At 33.7% G+C, this 13,162-nt stretch overlaps 1 protein-coding gene across 1 annotated transcript; it reads left to right on the forward strand.

Annotated features, from left to right (window-relative positions):
- Positions 1 to 8,012: 8,012 nt before the first annotated feature.
- LOC18435492 (ribosomal RNA-processing protein) lies at positions 8,013 to 12,349 on the forward strand. The gene is made up of 4 exons (XM_006845536.4): positions 8,013 to 8,178; positions 8,664 to 8,769; positions 9,032 to 9,152; positions 11,847 to 12,349. Exons 1-4 carry the CDS (start codon positions 8,063 to 8,065, stop codon positions 12,092 to 12,094), a joined length of 591 nt encoding a protein of 196 aa, XP_006845599.1. The 5' UTR covers positions 8,013 to 8,062; the 3' UTR covers positions 12,095 to 12,349.
- Positions 12,350 to 13,162: the final 813 nt, after the last annotated feature.

The raw sequence follows: 13,162 nt of genomic DNA on the forward strand, positions 1-13,162 counted from the left end.
TGTTTGTTCAAAGTAATTTGTTGAGCATCACATGTTCTTGTCCAAAAATAGCTAGAAACCAAGAAAAATATTTTAAATAACAGTATATATAATATATAAGATATGTACCAAATAATATAGAAGTTTTATCCTCCTTTTACTATCCAGCCGTTCAATTTTGATCAAGAGAGCCACTCACTGTTTGATCTTAGATCCGACGTTTTAAAGCATTTTATTTTTAATTTTGTTTACACAAATTGTGTGAATATGAAATTTTGTACGTGTCATCTTCTCATTTGGACGCACCTATAAAAAAATATTAAAAATAATTTTCAATAAAATATAATGACCAAAATACCCCTTGAAACTTTCAGGGGTATTTTGGTTATTTTATTTTATTGAAAATATAATTTTTATATATTTTTTGCTTGTGCGTGTTTAATAAAGGAATGGATGTCTAAAATTTAGTATCAAAATAGATTATAGAAAAAATAAATTTAAAAAAAATAGTGTAGAGACGTGACATTGTGATTGGAGCAATCTTAGCCCTCCATTCAAAATAGACTAGACGGTTGGATAAAGGGGAAGATAGAACTTCTATGTTGTAAGGGAAGCATAGAAAGATTGCCCATTTCATATAAGATATATATTTGAGATAAAATTACTTATCATCCAAACTGGCTTTTAATGCTTAGTATTGCCGGTGGTAGTGACATACTGAATACATTTTGGACTCAACAATATTTTTGATAAAACTATAGTTAGCAAGTCGGGGACTATCAATAAATTGGCTCACCATAAAATAAAAAACAAATCATTTTTATTTTAAAAAGTCAGATGAAAAACTTGGGTAAAAAATACAGATCAGCAAAAATACTTCATATAAAGATATCGCTAATATATTGGATTAGGCTCAAAAAATCGAAGTCAACAAATCTGATAAATTTATAATATTAAAAGTTTTGAAATTCTAAAAAATAAAAATTACGTCAAAGCCATCAATAATTAATAAATTTATAATATTATAAATTTTGAAATTCTAAAAAATAAAAATTATATTAAAGCCATCAATAACTAATTCACCCATAAAAACTTTACTAGACTAATATAATTAAGTTAATTAATTTAGATGTCTCGTGGCTCTTCATCCAATCATCCAATAAAAGTAGTATATACCAAAAAAAAATGTGTCATATAAAATCTACCCCATTCAATACTTTAAGAAACATTACACCTACTTATCACATATCAAAAACAAATATACTATATAAATTTATTCAGTAAATACTTTAACTATGATATGGTGACAAATATACTATACAAATATATTCATTAAATACTGAAACATCACACCTACTTAGAAGGTACAAAAAAAATACATGATTTTTGTTTTCTCATTACAATGATTTAACTATGTTTAAATTTTATAAATTTCTTTAATCGAAAAGAGGGTCCTAGAAATTTGGGTTTCAAATCTCGTGTTTACGGTTTAGAGAGAGATGAAGGAAGAAGGAAGAGAATAAAATAAGGTTGGGCTCACAGTCCTTAGAGTTTATAGAGATAAGAAGGAAGAGATCATGGGCTTCAATTTTAGGGTTTTTTTTAAAAAATAATTCTTTTTCAAAAGCTTGAAAGTAGCATGGCTGCAATACACAAAACAGGGGGAAAAAACAAATATCTTTCAAAAAATTATAGGTAAAAAAAGAGATCATTTTTGGCCTGATTTAAATCTTATTATGAAAAAAAGCGCGTTGTAAAAGTTTTTAGGAAAACTACGCGATCTTTTAAAAGTAGTCGCTTAAAATTGTTTCCATAAAAAAGGCGATTTTTTTAAAAATCGCCAATTAAAGGGCGATTTGCTAAATAGGGATAAAACTTACATGACGAGAAACTCCGAAGTGTTTCAACAAACTTGAATTAGGACGAAGCTTTTAAAAGTGAAGCATTCTTTCGATTATACACATGGGAACCATTTTTCAGGTAAAGAAAAACTGCTCGAGTGATCATCTGATAAGGGAAGAATGCCATCAGCCATTGACGGAGAACCAAACATAATCTGAACTAAGAGAAGGCAACAGGTTTTTTGGAAACTATTAATTGGGGAATTACACACGCTATAATATAGCTATGGAAGAGCCTAGTTCATGGGCATTATCACTGCTGATGAGCCAATGGATAGTGATGGAGAGAGTGAAACCCACCCACCATTTGGTTCCTTGTTCTGGTTGGTCTCTCTATATCACCGTCCATTGGCTCATCAGACGGTGATGACCTTTCTGTGCTAAAAGTGTTCCATAGTCCATTTGACTACAATACATTATCCACTAACATATGGCATCTGCAACTGAAGCATCACTTTTGGGCAATTTGGATTATCAACATTAAGTGCCAATCAGCCCAACATAATGCGACCTTAGAAACTATTAATAGTTAAATGCCACACTTGAATTCTAGGCTATTCTCCTGACCAGAAAGCAAGGACAGAAAACGCGAAGAAGGCAAGAGCCCATTCCAATAGCACAGCCAAAAGACCCAGCTGTCTGATCCGTTGAATTCGCAGCGGAAAGAGGGACACCATATACTGGGTTCGAGTCCATGTACTGTTGATAAGAGCTTGTAACAGGAGGAGGGGCGCACAGGGGACTCGTCTCAGAAGAGGCTTCTTGAATTGGGGTTTGAGAAGTAGAGCTCACAATAGGAGGAGTTGGCATTTGGGGTGGCTGGAAATCTATCCATGAAGGTGGCAGAGGAGGAGCAGATGGCTCTATTCTAGAGGAGCAGCTGCAACAGTGTGGACAAATGCTCTTCCTCCTCTTCTTGGTTTTAATCCAGAACTTGCCCTTTCTCAGTGCCCTCAACATAAGGAATCTGGCCTTGCCGCTAAATTTAGCAGAGATGATCAGGGACAAGTGTGACTTGGAACGAGGTGAAGAGACTCTGGTTTGATTGAATGTGGCTTATAAATCAGTTGTTTGAGCATAGGATGCCATGTGCCTTTGTGGAGAAAAAGATGCTGCATGTTGAAAAAGTGATCAAATTTTTGGTGAGATTTTAAATGCACATACATATATTACGTGGGACCTGCCCATAATATGACCGTTGGATTTCCACTTTCATCCATTTGAGATTTGAAATTTAAACATGAACAAGTGTTGGAAAAGTTGAATCCGGCCCCCATTCCCCCACCCGAGTAACTCGGCTTGAGTAGGGCCGAGTATCGTAGCACCTGAAAATTATTTAAAAAATAAAAAATATAAAAAAAAAAATTTTAAAACGAAGAGAAAATATACCCAAAAGTAAAATTTAACAAAACACAACAAATTGTGGTTAAAAAAGTAGTGATAAAATAGATTTTAAAAAATGAGTTGGTAATCCGAGATATTTTCAAATTTTTCTAAAAAATGTCGGAAAATATAAAAATAAATATTCATAATCAAAATACATTCTAATATCTGCCAAAATGATAGAAAATATAAATTAAATATTATAAATATATTTTTTAGTTTTTATATTTTTTAATTTATTTTTAAGATTCTCAAATTGGCCTCCAACTTGGCCTCAACAAGGACCGGACCCCAACTAACTCGTCCAGGTAGAAACCACTAGGCCGAGTTTTTATATGAACTCACCCAAATAATATTCAGATGTTAGACCACATGGACGGACGGGCTGGAGGGACCGTGCCAACACATTAACCACAGAAGGTAAAACCATATCCAGGAGTATTAATCAAGCGATTCCATATGTGCTTGAAAAAATAATGCCCTAAAATTGAAGAGGTATGGACCACTTTTTCAACGGTGAGATCTAAATGTTCGTAAACATTATATCCAGTTTTTCAAAAAAAAAAGCTCAATGATTCTTAGGTGGATCCCAAATTTGAAATTGAAAAATCCTCCTAAATAGCACTTTTGCATGAGGGAGTAAACGCGCAGTGTGCTCTGATTAAAGTATGCTCTTGATTTTTTCCCCTCTTTTTCTTTAAAAAGAACAAAATAAAAGCTTTAGCAAAAAACAAGACAAATAATTTGACTAATTAAATTTCTTAAGTGGTTTTAAAAGTAGTACCATGTGACTTAGGTTAGCTTTTTTGCCTTTCTTTTTTTCTCTCCTTTTGGCCTTTAGTGAGCCTTTTTACCTTATATTCAAGGCATTCCATCGGGTCCGGGCCGACACAAGTGTGATCCAACACCGAAATAAAAATAAAAGGTAACACGGAAAAACAAAAGAAGATAAATTTTTTTTTTATAAATTTTGAAGAATTGGCCCCAAAGCAAAGTTGCCAGGATGGACGGTGTTACATGATGTCTTCAGCTCTATTCTCACAAACTCTTGAGTTAATATTTTATAAAACACAAACACAATTTTTTTAAAAAAAATACAAATTCGCTAGGGTTATATTTAAGGGGAATACTTTCATGTCACTAATATCATATAGAAAAAAAAGTTTTTATAGAGCCAAGGCTCTATATAATCAAATTAGAACCCACCTCAAAAATTTCATTAGAAGAGGTCGTTTTGATGCCCAAACATCCTCAAATTGATCATCTCGACATCAAGATGCATGGATATGAGAAAAAAATGGATTTCAAGTTTTAGTAATAGTGTATTTTGCAATGCATTTTTCGACCATCAATTTTGGAGATTTTCAAATTTTCATAGATCTACTCGATCTACACTATTTTTGAAACTTTAAAATTTATAAATAAAGATGAAAATATATTTTAAGGATATCACAAAGATTTCTAGTATTAAAACCACATTTCTCGACACTATTTGAAGGCTATACAAACCGCATCCTATAATAAAACCACACTTTTAGAAAACCATATTTGTGGTATTTGTGTAGTCCCAAAAATTGCACACACCCTCTCTTCATTCCAATAATCAATCCTAACAAAAAAAAATGCAGCCCACACCCTATATATGGTCAAAAAAAGTACCCCTCCAACAATGAATCTAGACCATCTATTTGGTGAATTTTAATATCTAGGTCTTTACGAACTCAAAATCATTGTTTTCGTTTTTAACATTGTTCATCGAATCATAATAAAGTAATCTAAAAAATTTAAAAACGAAAACAAAAATCTTTCTAAAACCTAGATCTAAGCATCTTACTAAAATAGTTCGCCTATATTAATTGGCTAAGAAAATACTTTATAGAATCATCATTATCAATTTAGGATTTTTCTAATTAATTGGAGTTGGCTACATGAATCATGGTGCTCCATTTTACTTTATTAAAGGCATATTCTCAATGAGGCGATAAGTCCACATATCTTTTTGGACAACTTCCAACCACATCCTTTTGGACCTTCTCCTTGCCTTTTTCAGTTCTTCCACTGGAACTAATTCACACGTCCTAACAGGTGTTGTACTTGGTCGGCGCCACCTGGCCAGCCCATCTAAATCTACTCTCTCTCATTTTATCGCCTATTGATACCATGCCTAAATTCTCTAGAATAAATTCATTGCGAATTCTATCTCTTCTTGTCTTACCACTCACCCTTCTCAACATCCTCATCTCCGTTACACTCATTATATGGATATATTATTTTTGGTCCGCTCAACATTCCGCCCTATAAAGCAAAACTGATTTCACCGTTGTCCAATAGAATTTGCCCTTCAACCTCATTGATATGCAGCGATCACATAAAATTCCAATTGCACATCTTCGCTTCACCCACCCAGCTCTAATTCTGTGTATGACAGCTTCCTCGATCTCTCCATTTTTCTGGATTATCAACCCAAGATATCAAAAGTGCGGCCTTTTTTGTATATTCTGACTGTCAATCTTAACTACTTCATTATCTCTATTGCTATTATTGCTAAATTTGTATTCCATATACTATGTCTTAGTCCAACTAATTTTAAAACCTTTGGATTCTAGAGCATCCCTCCAAAGTTCTAGCTTTATGTTGATGCCGTTTCGGGTTCGGGTCTCATCAATCAAAACTATGTCATCTGCGAACAACATGCACTATGGTACCTCATCCTGTAGGTGCCTAGTTAAGTCGCTCATGACTAAGACAAAGATGTACGGGCTCAATGCTGACCCTTAATGTTGACTTATTGTTACTGAAAACTCACTCGTCTCCTCATTAGTTGTTCATACACTAGTTACTGCACCATCGTACATATCTCTCATCATTCCACCACCAAGTTTCTTTATCGAAGTTTCTTTTCTCTTTAGATTCTCTTAAAACATCTTTTGTCACTTTTTTGATACATTCAACCATCTCATTCCATTTACATTGACATCATGTTTAGAGTTTCATTTTCTTTCTTCAACTAATTTATCCCGAAATAAGTCTATTTTCTCTTTTTTTTTTAATTCTACCAACTAGTTCTCGGATACCCATTACTTTCACCCTTTATCCTCCATGTCTTTATGCAGATGCCTATGACAACGAGCCTATGTTAGGTAGTCAAACTATCTCTCGGGATAACCTTGCAGTCTTTACATGATGATCGATCTACTTTTTTAACTAAGAAGATGTCTATCTGGTTTTTATGTATTCCACTTTTATAAATTATTAAATGTTCATCTCGCTTTTTAAAGTAAATGCTTGCTATTGCTAGGTTGTAAGCCATAGCAAAATCTAGAATTATCTCACCCATCTCATTTCTTTCCCCAAACTCATATCCCCCATATACCCCTTTATATCCTCTACCATCCTCCCTATATGATCATTTAGGACCCCACCTAAAAAGGTCATCTCTCCATTTGGTATGTCTTGGACTATTCCATCTATGTCCTCCCAAAATTGTCTCTTAATTCTATCATCTAACTCTACTTATATGCGTATATCATTTCTATTATTATCATTTCATGTATACCATAGTTTATAGCTATCTATTTCTTTAGCTTTTTTCTATTATAAAAAAATACTTTATAGGGTGTGTTTTCAAATTTTGCCTTTTTGAGATTATTCATTAAAATGAAAATAGTGTATATTCAAATTTTGAGGTCTAACGAATGGCTCTAACATGGTTGTTGAAGATTGTTTCATTATATAACTCTACAATTATTGCATGAAATCACTCCCCTAACATAATATATTAGTATATTTAAAGGGTGTGGTTTGTATAGATCCTAGGCTCTAAACAATCAAATTAGAACCTACCTTCAAATAGTATCGAGAAATGTGGTTTCAATATTGGAAATCTTTGTGACAGCCGTAAAATATATTTTCATATTTATTTATGAAGTTTAAAGCTTCAAAAATAGTGTAGATCAACATTTGTATGAAAATTTAAAAATCTTGAAAATTTACGGTCCAAAAATGCGTAACAAAATGCATTTCCAAAACTTGCAATCTATTTTTTTTCTCTTGTCCATGCATCTTGATGTTGAGATGATCAATTTAAAGATATTTGGGCATCAAAACAACCTCTTCTAATGAAATTTTTGGGGTAGGCTCAAATTTGATTGTTTAGGCTCTATATAAACTTTTCCCATATATAAATGTACTTTTTTTTTTTTTATTTGATCGGGTCTAGGTCCGAGTCCAACTGGGTCCAAGTCTGGATCTGATAACTTCGGGTTCAGGTGGGTCCAGGCCTCATAATCCAAACCCAACATGTTACTACCCCTACTCCAACCTTACTTCTACTATTAAGATTACAATTTCATATGAACTTTTTAAAGGAAAATTGTTTCATGCTGGATGGATGCAAATAGGAGGTCCTTCTAAAAACACTTGAAACTATTTGTCCAAATATTTTTGTGATAGAATTATTATTTTTAATTTTTAAAATTTGTTTATGTTTCATATTCATTCCACCATATTAGAGATTACATGTCCATTCAAAATTAGGTCAAAAAATCCACCTCAAAAATAGATTTTTAAGAGGCTCACACATTTATACATGGACTCATAGAATGTACCTTCTTAGAGCCACCGTTTAACTGAGGACCACTTAGTCATTACAATGAATGATTGCCGTATTTTCGTTATTATGGTCTTAATTTAAGTATTAACAGCAGTCGCAAAAAATATAAGATTCATGGATTCCCTGGTGAAAATTCCATGTTTTATTATTATTTGAGAGCAAAACCAGTTCTAGTTTTGTGATTTCAATGGAAGAAGAAGACGATGCGATCCCTGAGAAATACTCACTTGGAATCCGGCACGTCAAGAAACGAGCCCTAAAAAACAAGGCTCTTACCATAGCCTTCAACGACAAAGATTTAAGGTACCCCAGTTTTTTTTTTTTTAATAGTCGATTGCTTTTGTTTATAATTATTGTTGATAGTTTTTATCTGTAATTTTTAGGTGTTTTTTCTCCTCTATTGGTTTCCTAAGTTTGATGTTTGTGGGTGGATTGGGTTGGCTTTCAAGGCAAATCATCAGAAAATCTTAGGGTTTGATTACTGTGGAAGACTCTTTCAAATGAGATAGATATTTATGGTTATATTTATATGGAATATTTCAAGTAAGATAACATGAGCTGGAATAGGGCAAATGGATTTTTCCTTTTTCCGTTTGGTTTTTACTTTATCCAAAAAAAAAGTATTTTTTGGGGTTTAAGGGTTTTTGAGATTTTTGTTAAAGTTTTCCATACTTGTGGTTCTGAGCGATAAATTCATAATTGGCATTGGCTAGGTATTTCTTCCCGTTGTATTAATCAAAAGAACAATTTTTTATCTTTCTTATGAGAAAATCGATGTATTTAAACAGGGATTATGTGACTGGTTTCCACAAGAGAAAGAAAAAAAGGCGAAAAATTGCGGAACAACAGAATCAAGAGAAAGAAAGACTCCGGCGAATCGAACAGCGGCAAAAGGTTTGGATTTGCACTGAATCTCTTCATACAAATCTGCTTCTTAATAGGGAGGCTTAAGGTTTTGAATTTGTGCACCATATGGCTTTAAATTTTGAAATGGGAATCTGTAGTTCCATCGCTAACCAAATAAATGTCTGATGAATTCGGTTCTTTAAGAGAGAATAGAATTGATTAATTTGCTTTACTCTATCTCATGATAACCTTTCTTTTGGAGATTCCTTACTGTACCTAGTTTGATTCTAATTAATAGTTATTTCTCTAGAGGAAATTAGAAAGAGAATCAGCTTTAAATGGTGGACCTGGAGCTGTGGAAAATCCGGTTTCCAGCTCAGGTGCTTGTCGTAGTGACTCTGAAGAGGACGGTGACCATGCTCCAATATCTGGTGAGTGGTTTAACGTTATTACTCTTATGATTAATTTAATTGCCTCGTTCCTCTTAAATTTGAAATTATTGCTGCCAGTACAGATGATTCCTTAGAAGCTGAATTGATTTTCTTTTTCTATACACTGAAGCAGATTATCCTTCGAATGAGTAGTAGTTTAGATTCCTCATACGTGTGATTGCCATTTCAAATTTGATGATTGATTTAAAACTTGGCTCGAATTCAAACAAGTTGTTTGACTTGAAATGCTGGAATTTACTATGGGTCCTTCTTTGTAATGGTTTTCCTGTCTATTTGAGGTTTGGGCTTTTCAGTTCTATAGTTTGATTTGAAACTTGGCTATGAATGCGAACTCTTTGTTCATCTCACAAATCTCGAATTTACTTTGAATCCTTCTTTGTTATGGTTTGCCTGTCTATTTGAAGTTTTGGGCTTTTCAGTTCTGTAGTATGCATTGTGTGATTCTACTGCTCCAGCAACTAATTGCTTACTTGACCAATTTCAATTTCTTTGTCATGATTTTGCCCAACATTTCACAAGAGTCAGAACTTGTAACTGAAAGAATCAGCATTTGATTGTTCGTTAAAAAAAATTTAAAATTAAAAAATAACAAAAATTTAAAAATTAAAATAGTATTGAAGTCAGGAACAAGGAAATTGAAAATTGAGTTAATGAGATGAGGGAGCTTACTATGTGGTAGAACTCGTAAGTGCACGATTTTAATAGTTGATAAATTCGAATAATTACCTTTTTTTCTATTGAAAGTCCGGAAAACCCGTTAAAGCTCTCGGATTTTTACAGAAGTGGACACCTTCTGAGACTAACAGCCTGATGCAAGCTGTAGTTCTAGCTTCGAGTGTGGTCTATTTTGGCTCCACATCAATTAAAAGGTAAAAATCCATCATTGGATGTTGCTTATGATACCATTAAATTGATCCCTACATCTTATACAAAGCCGATCACTCTTTATCTATTTTGTATGAGAAGAGTGTGTATATTATACTCCCATGGGATCATAGTGTGAGAAGAACTAAGCACCTTAGAATTACTAGATAAGTATTATCAAATTGAAAAAAAAAATGAATTTTGAGTTTTCCAACACTTGGGTCTCACCCTCTAAAAATTAGGCAGTTTCTATTCAATCTTGAGATACCAATTTTTTTCAGTGCATAGATAATGCAATTAGGAGAGCTTTTTTATTGGGAAAAAGTTTATATAAGGTTGAGGCCCTACGCAATCAAATTAAGGTGCACCTCAAAAAGTCACCGGAAGATGTTAATTCAATGTCAAAAAACCCTCAAATCGATCGTCTCGACCTCGAGATAAATAGATGTGGAAAAAAATGGATTTCAAGTTTGGGAAATAGTGTGCATCTTGCAATGCTTTGTCTTGGTCATCAATTTTCAATTTTTTGAAGTGATTACTAATCTACTCGATCTACAGTATTGTTGAAGCTTTAAATGTTATAGTTAGAGATGAAAATACATTTTTAGGCTATCACAAAGATTTTTGCAACTTAAAAATATCTTTCAATACTATTTGGAAGTGCGCCTTACTTTGATTGTTTAGGGGGCCTCAACCTTGTGTAAACCGCACCCTTTATATTGAGATTAATCTATGAGGAAGAGGTTATTTCCTCAAATTTTGGGTTCTTAAAGTTAATCTTAGATGAGGTTTTACCTGAGGGAGTAAATAGACAGTATACTCCCTCGAGAGCATAATATCTATTGGGCTATCAGAAATGGAAAAAAAACCCATAATGTTTCATTTGTTACTTTGATGAAATAAGTAAACTGGATATTACTTGGTGGGTTCCAAGTAAATTGGATATCCAAGCAAATTTTTCTGATGTTCTGATGATGAGCTGAGCACGAATAGCCATGAGTATCTTCTTTGGGAGGGATGGATTCCTCCCATTTCCCATTAATATTTGGAGCTTCAAAACCCTAGGAGGGCTTCCAGATGAACAAGAAGAGCAACAAATAATTTGTTTAGGTGTTTTGTGGCTATTTCAGATTTTCTATTTATTTATTTCATTACTAGACACGTTAAAGACTTTTTGGACATTTTAATTAAAATTAAGGGAGTTTAAGTTCGAGTTATACTTAAGTTAGGACTTTTGGATCAAAAGTTAATTGTATGGACAAATATTGTCCAAAACGTTAGACCTTTTGATCAAAAGTTAATTGTGGACAAATATTGTCTAAAACAATAAATATTTAATATAAAGAGGGGGTGTGGATGGGCTGGAGAAAGAGCACATATCCCTCTTTTCAGAAAAGAAATAAAGACTGTGTCTTGAAAGAAGGAAGTCCAAGGCTTGAGCCTTAGGTGGGAGGAAAGCTTTTAGATTTTTCCAAAATTGCACGTCTGGCTGTTGTTTTGCTGATTTTCACTGTTTATTTAAGTTCTCTGCATCATGTTCTCTTGGCACTTGCAATTTCATTCTTAAAACCATTTCATTTATTATGTTGACAAAATAAGCAAACTGGAAATTGATTGGTGGGCAGCCGAAACGCTATAACATATGAGAGAGAGCATAACATATTCTGTTGTTGATGTAAATATTGCCAAGTAATGTTTATTATGAAAATTGGTTGATCTGTTTTTCATCATTTGAATAATTCTGACTTGGTTTTTAGTTGTTTCATCTTATCTGGCTCTGACTTGTTTTGAATTGCACTTTGATTCTAGAAACAACTACATATGACAATGAAGATATGATTATTACTGTGAGAACAAGTGAAATAATTCCTGAAGACAATGTGATCAAGGCACCACAACCTGCTACATTGATAGACACCAAAGCAGATAAGAAACACCATATCCCTGTGAAAAAGAAACCATTCAAGAGTGGTAAGAAACCATTCAAACCAAGTAAGAAACCTAAGAAGAGGGGAGCAAAACAAGGAGGGAAGAGGAAAGGAAGAAACAAAGGATGACTTCACTTTAGCTTGTGTTGACATTGGTGCGCTCTCTCTCTCTTTCCTCTGCATGAAAATGTTATTACATGCTTTGAGTAGAGGTGTACGCTGACTTTTTGCCACTTTGAACATCAGTTTTTTTGTTTTTTACATATTAAAAGGCGATGAAAATCAACCTACCTCGACGACGCGGTGTTTTGATGTATGCAATTATTGTGAAAAAGGATTGAACTTTGCAATATATGCAAGCTATAAAATCGGTGGTATCATCAAGTGAATTGCCCCTTTCCCGATATAGTTGATGGAAAAGTTAAATCCGTGGAGTACTTGGGGATTCCTTCTTGTGACCACGATTAAAAAGATCATCATAATTCCCAAATACGTCGCCCTACCCAATAGGATATGTATCTAATTGTGATGTCCCATACTAAAAACCATCTTGTCGACGATGCGGTTTGCCCAGTTGCCCATCGTAAACCATCTAAGAGAGGTGCACTACGGGAAGATGATGATTTGGTGTAAGAACTCTTTAAGATGGCTTTGTTCCCACTTGGTAATAACAATATGAACGCTATTCTTTTAAAAAGCGAAGCGGACCGTCAAGTGCTTAAGCGATCCAAAAGAACAATCAAAATAAAAGGTGCGCTGCTACTGAAAGATGCTGATTTGGTGTTAGAAACTCTTAAGATGGCTTGAAAATTGCTCCCATTTGGGCCCACTTAGGGCGGCCCGTTTGCCAGGCGGGTGCTTAAGAAACCCGCCTAAGCGGGTTCCCATGTCCAGAGGCAGGGTGGAAATGATTAATGATTTTTTTAATATAAAATGGCCAAAATTGTGGGTTTATTTTCATTTAAAATGATATTTGAGGGTATTTTTTGGTTTTAGGTTCATTTGAAAGTACTTTTTGGGTTTTTAGTAAAAAAAGGGGAAAAACCTATTAGAGCTTATTTTAGAGGAAAAGAACCTATAAAAACTAGTTTTAGTGATTTTCATAGGATCGAAGAGTTTTTCAAAGTTACGAAAAATTGATCTAAGCATCACCCATTGATAATAGATTTAGTTTTAGATGTTTTATAAATTTATTAG

The sequence above is a fragment of the Amborella trichopoda genome, chromosome 12 (assembly GCF_054954075.1).
Source record: "Amborella trichopoda isolate Santa Cruz 75 chromosome 12, AtrichopodaSantaCruz75HAP2 v2.0, whole genome shotgun sequence".
Classification (NCBI taxonomy): Eukaryota; Viridiplantae; Streptophyta; class Magnoliopsida; order Amborellales; family Amborellaceae; genus Amborella; species Amborella trichopoda.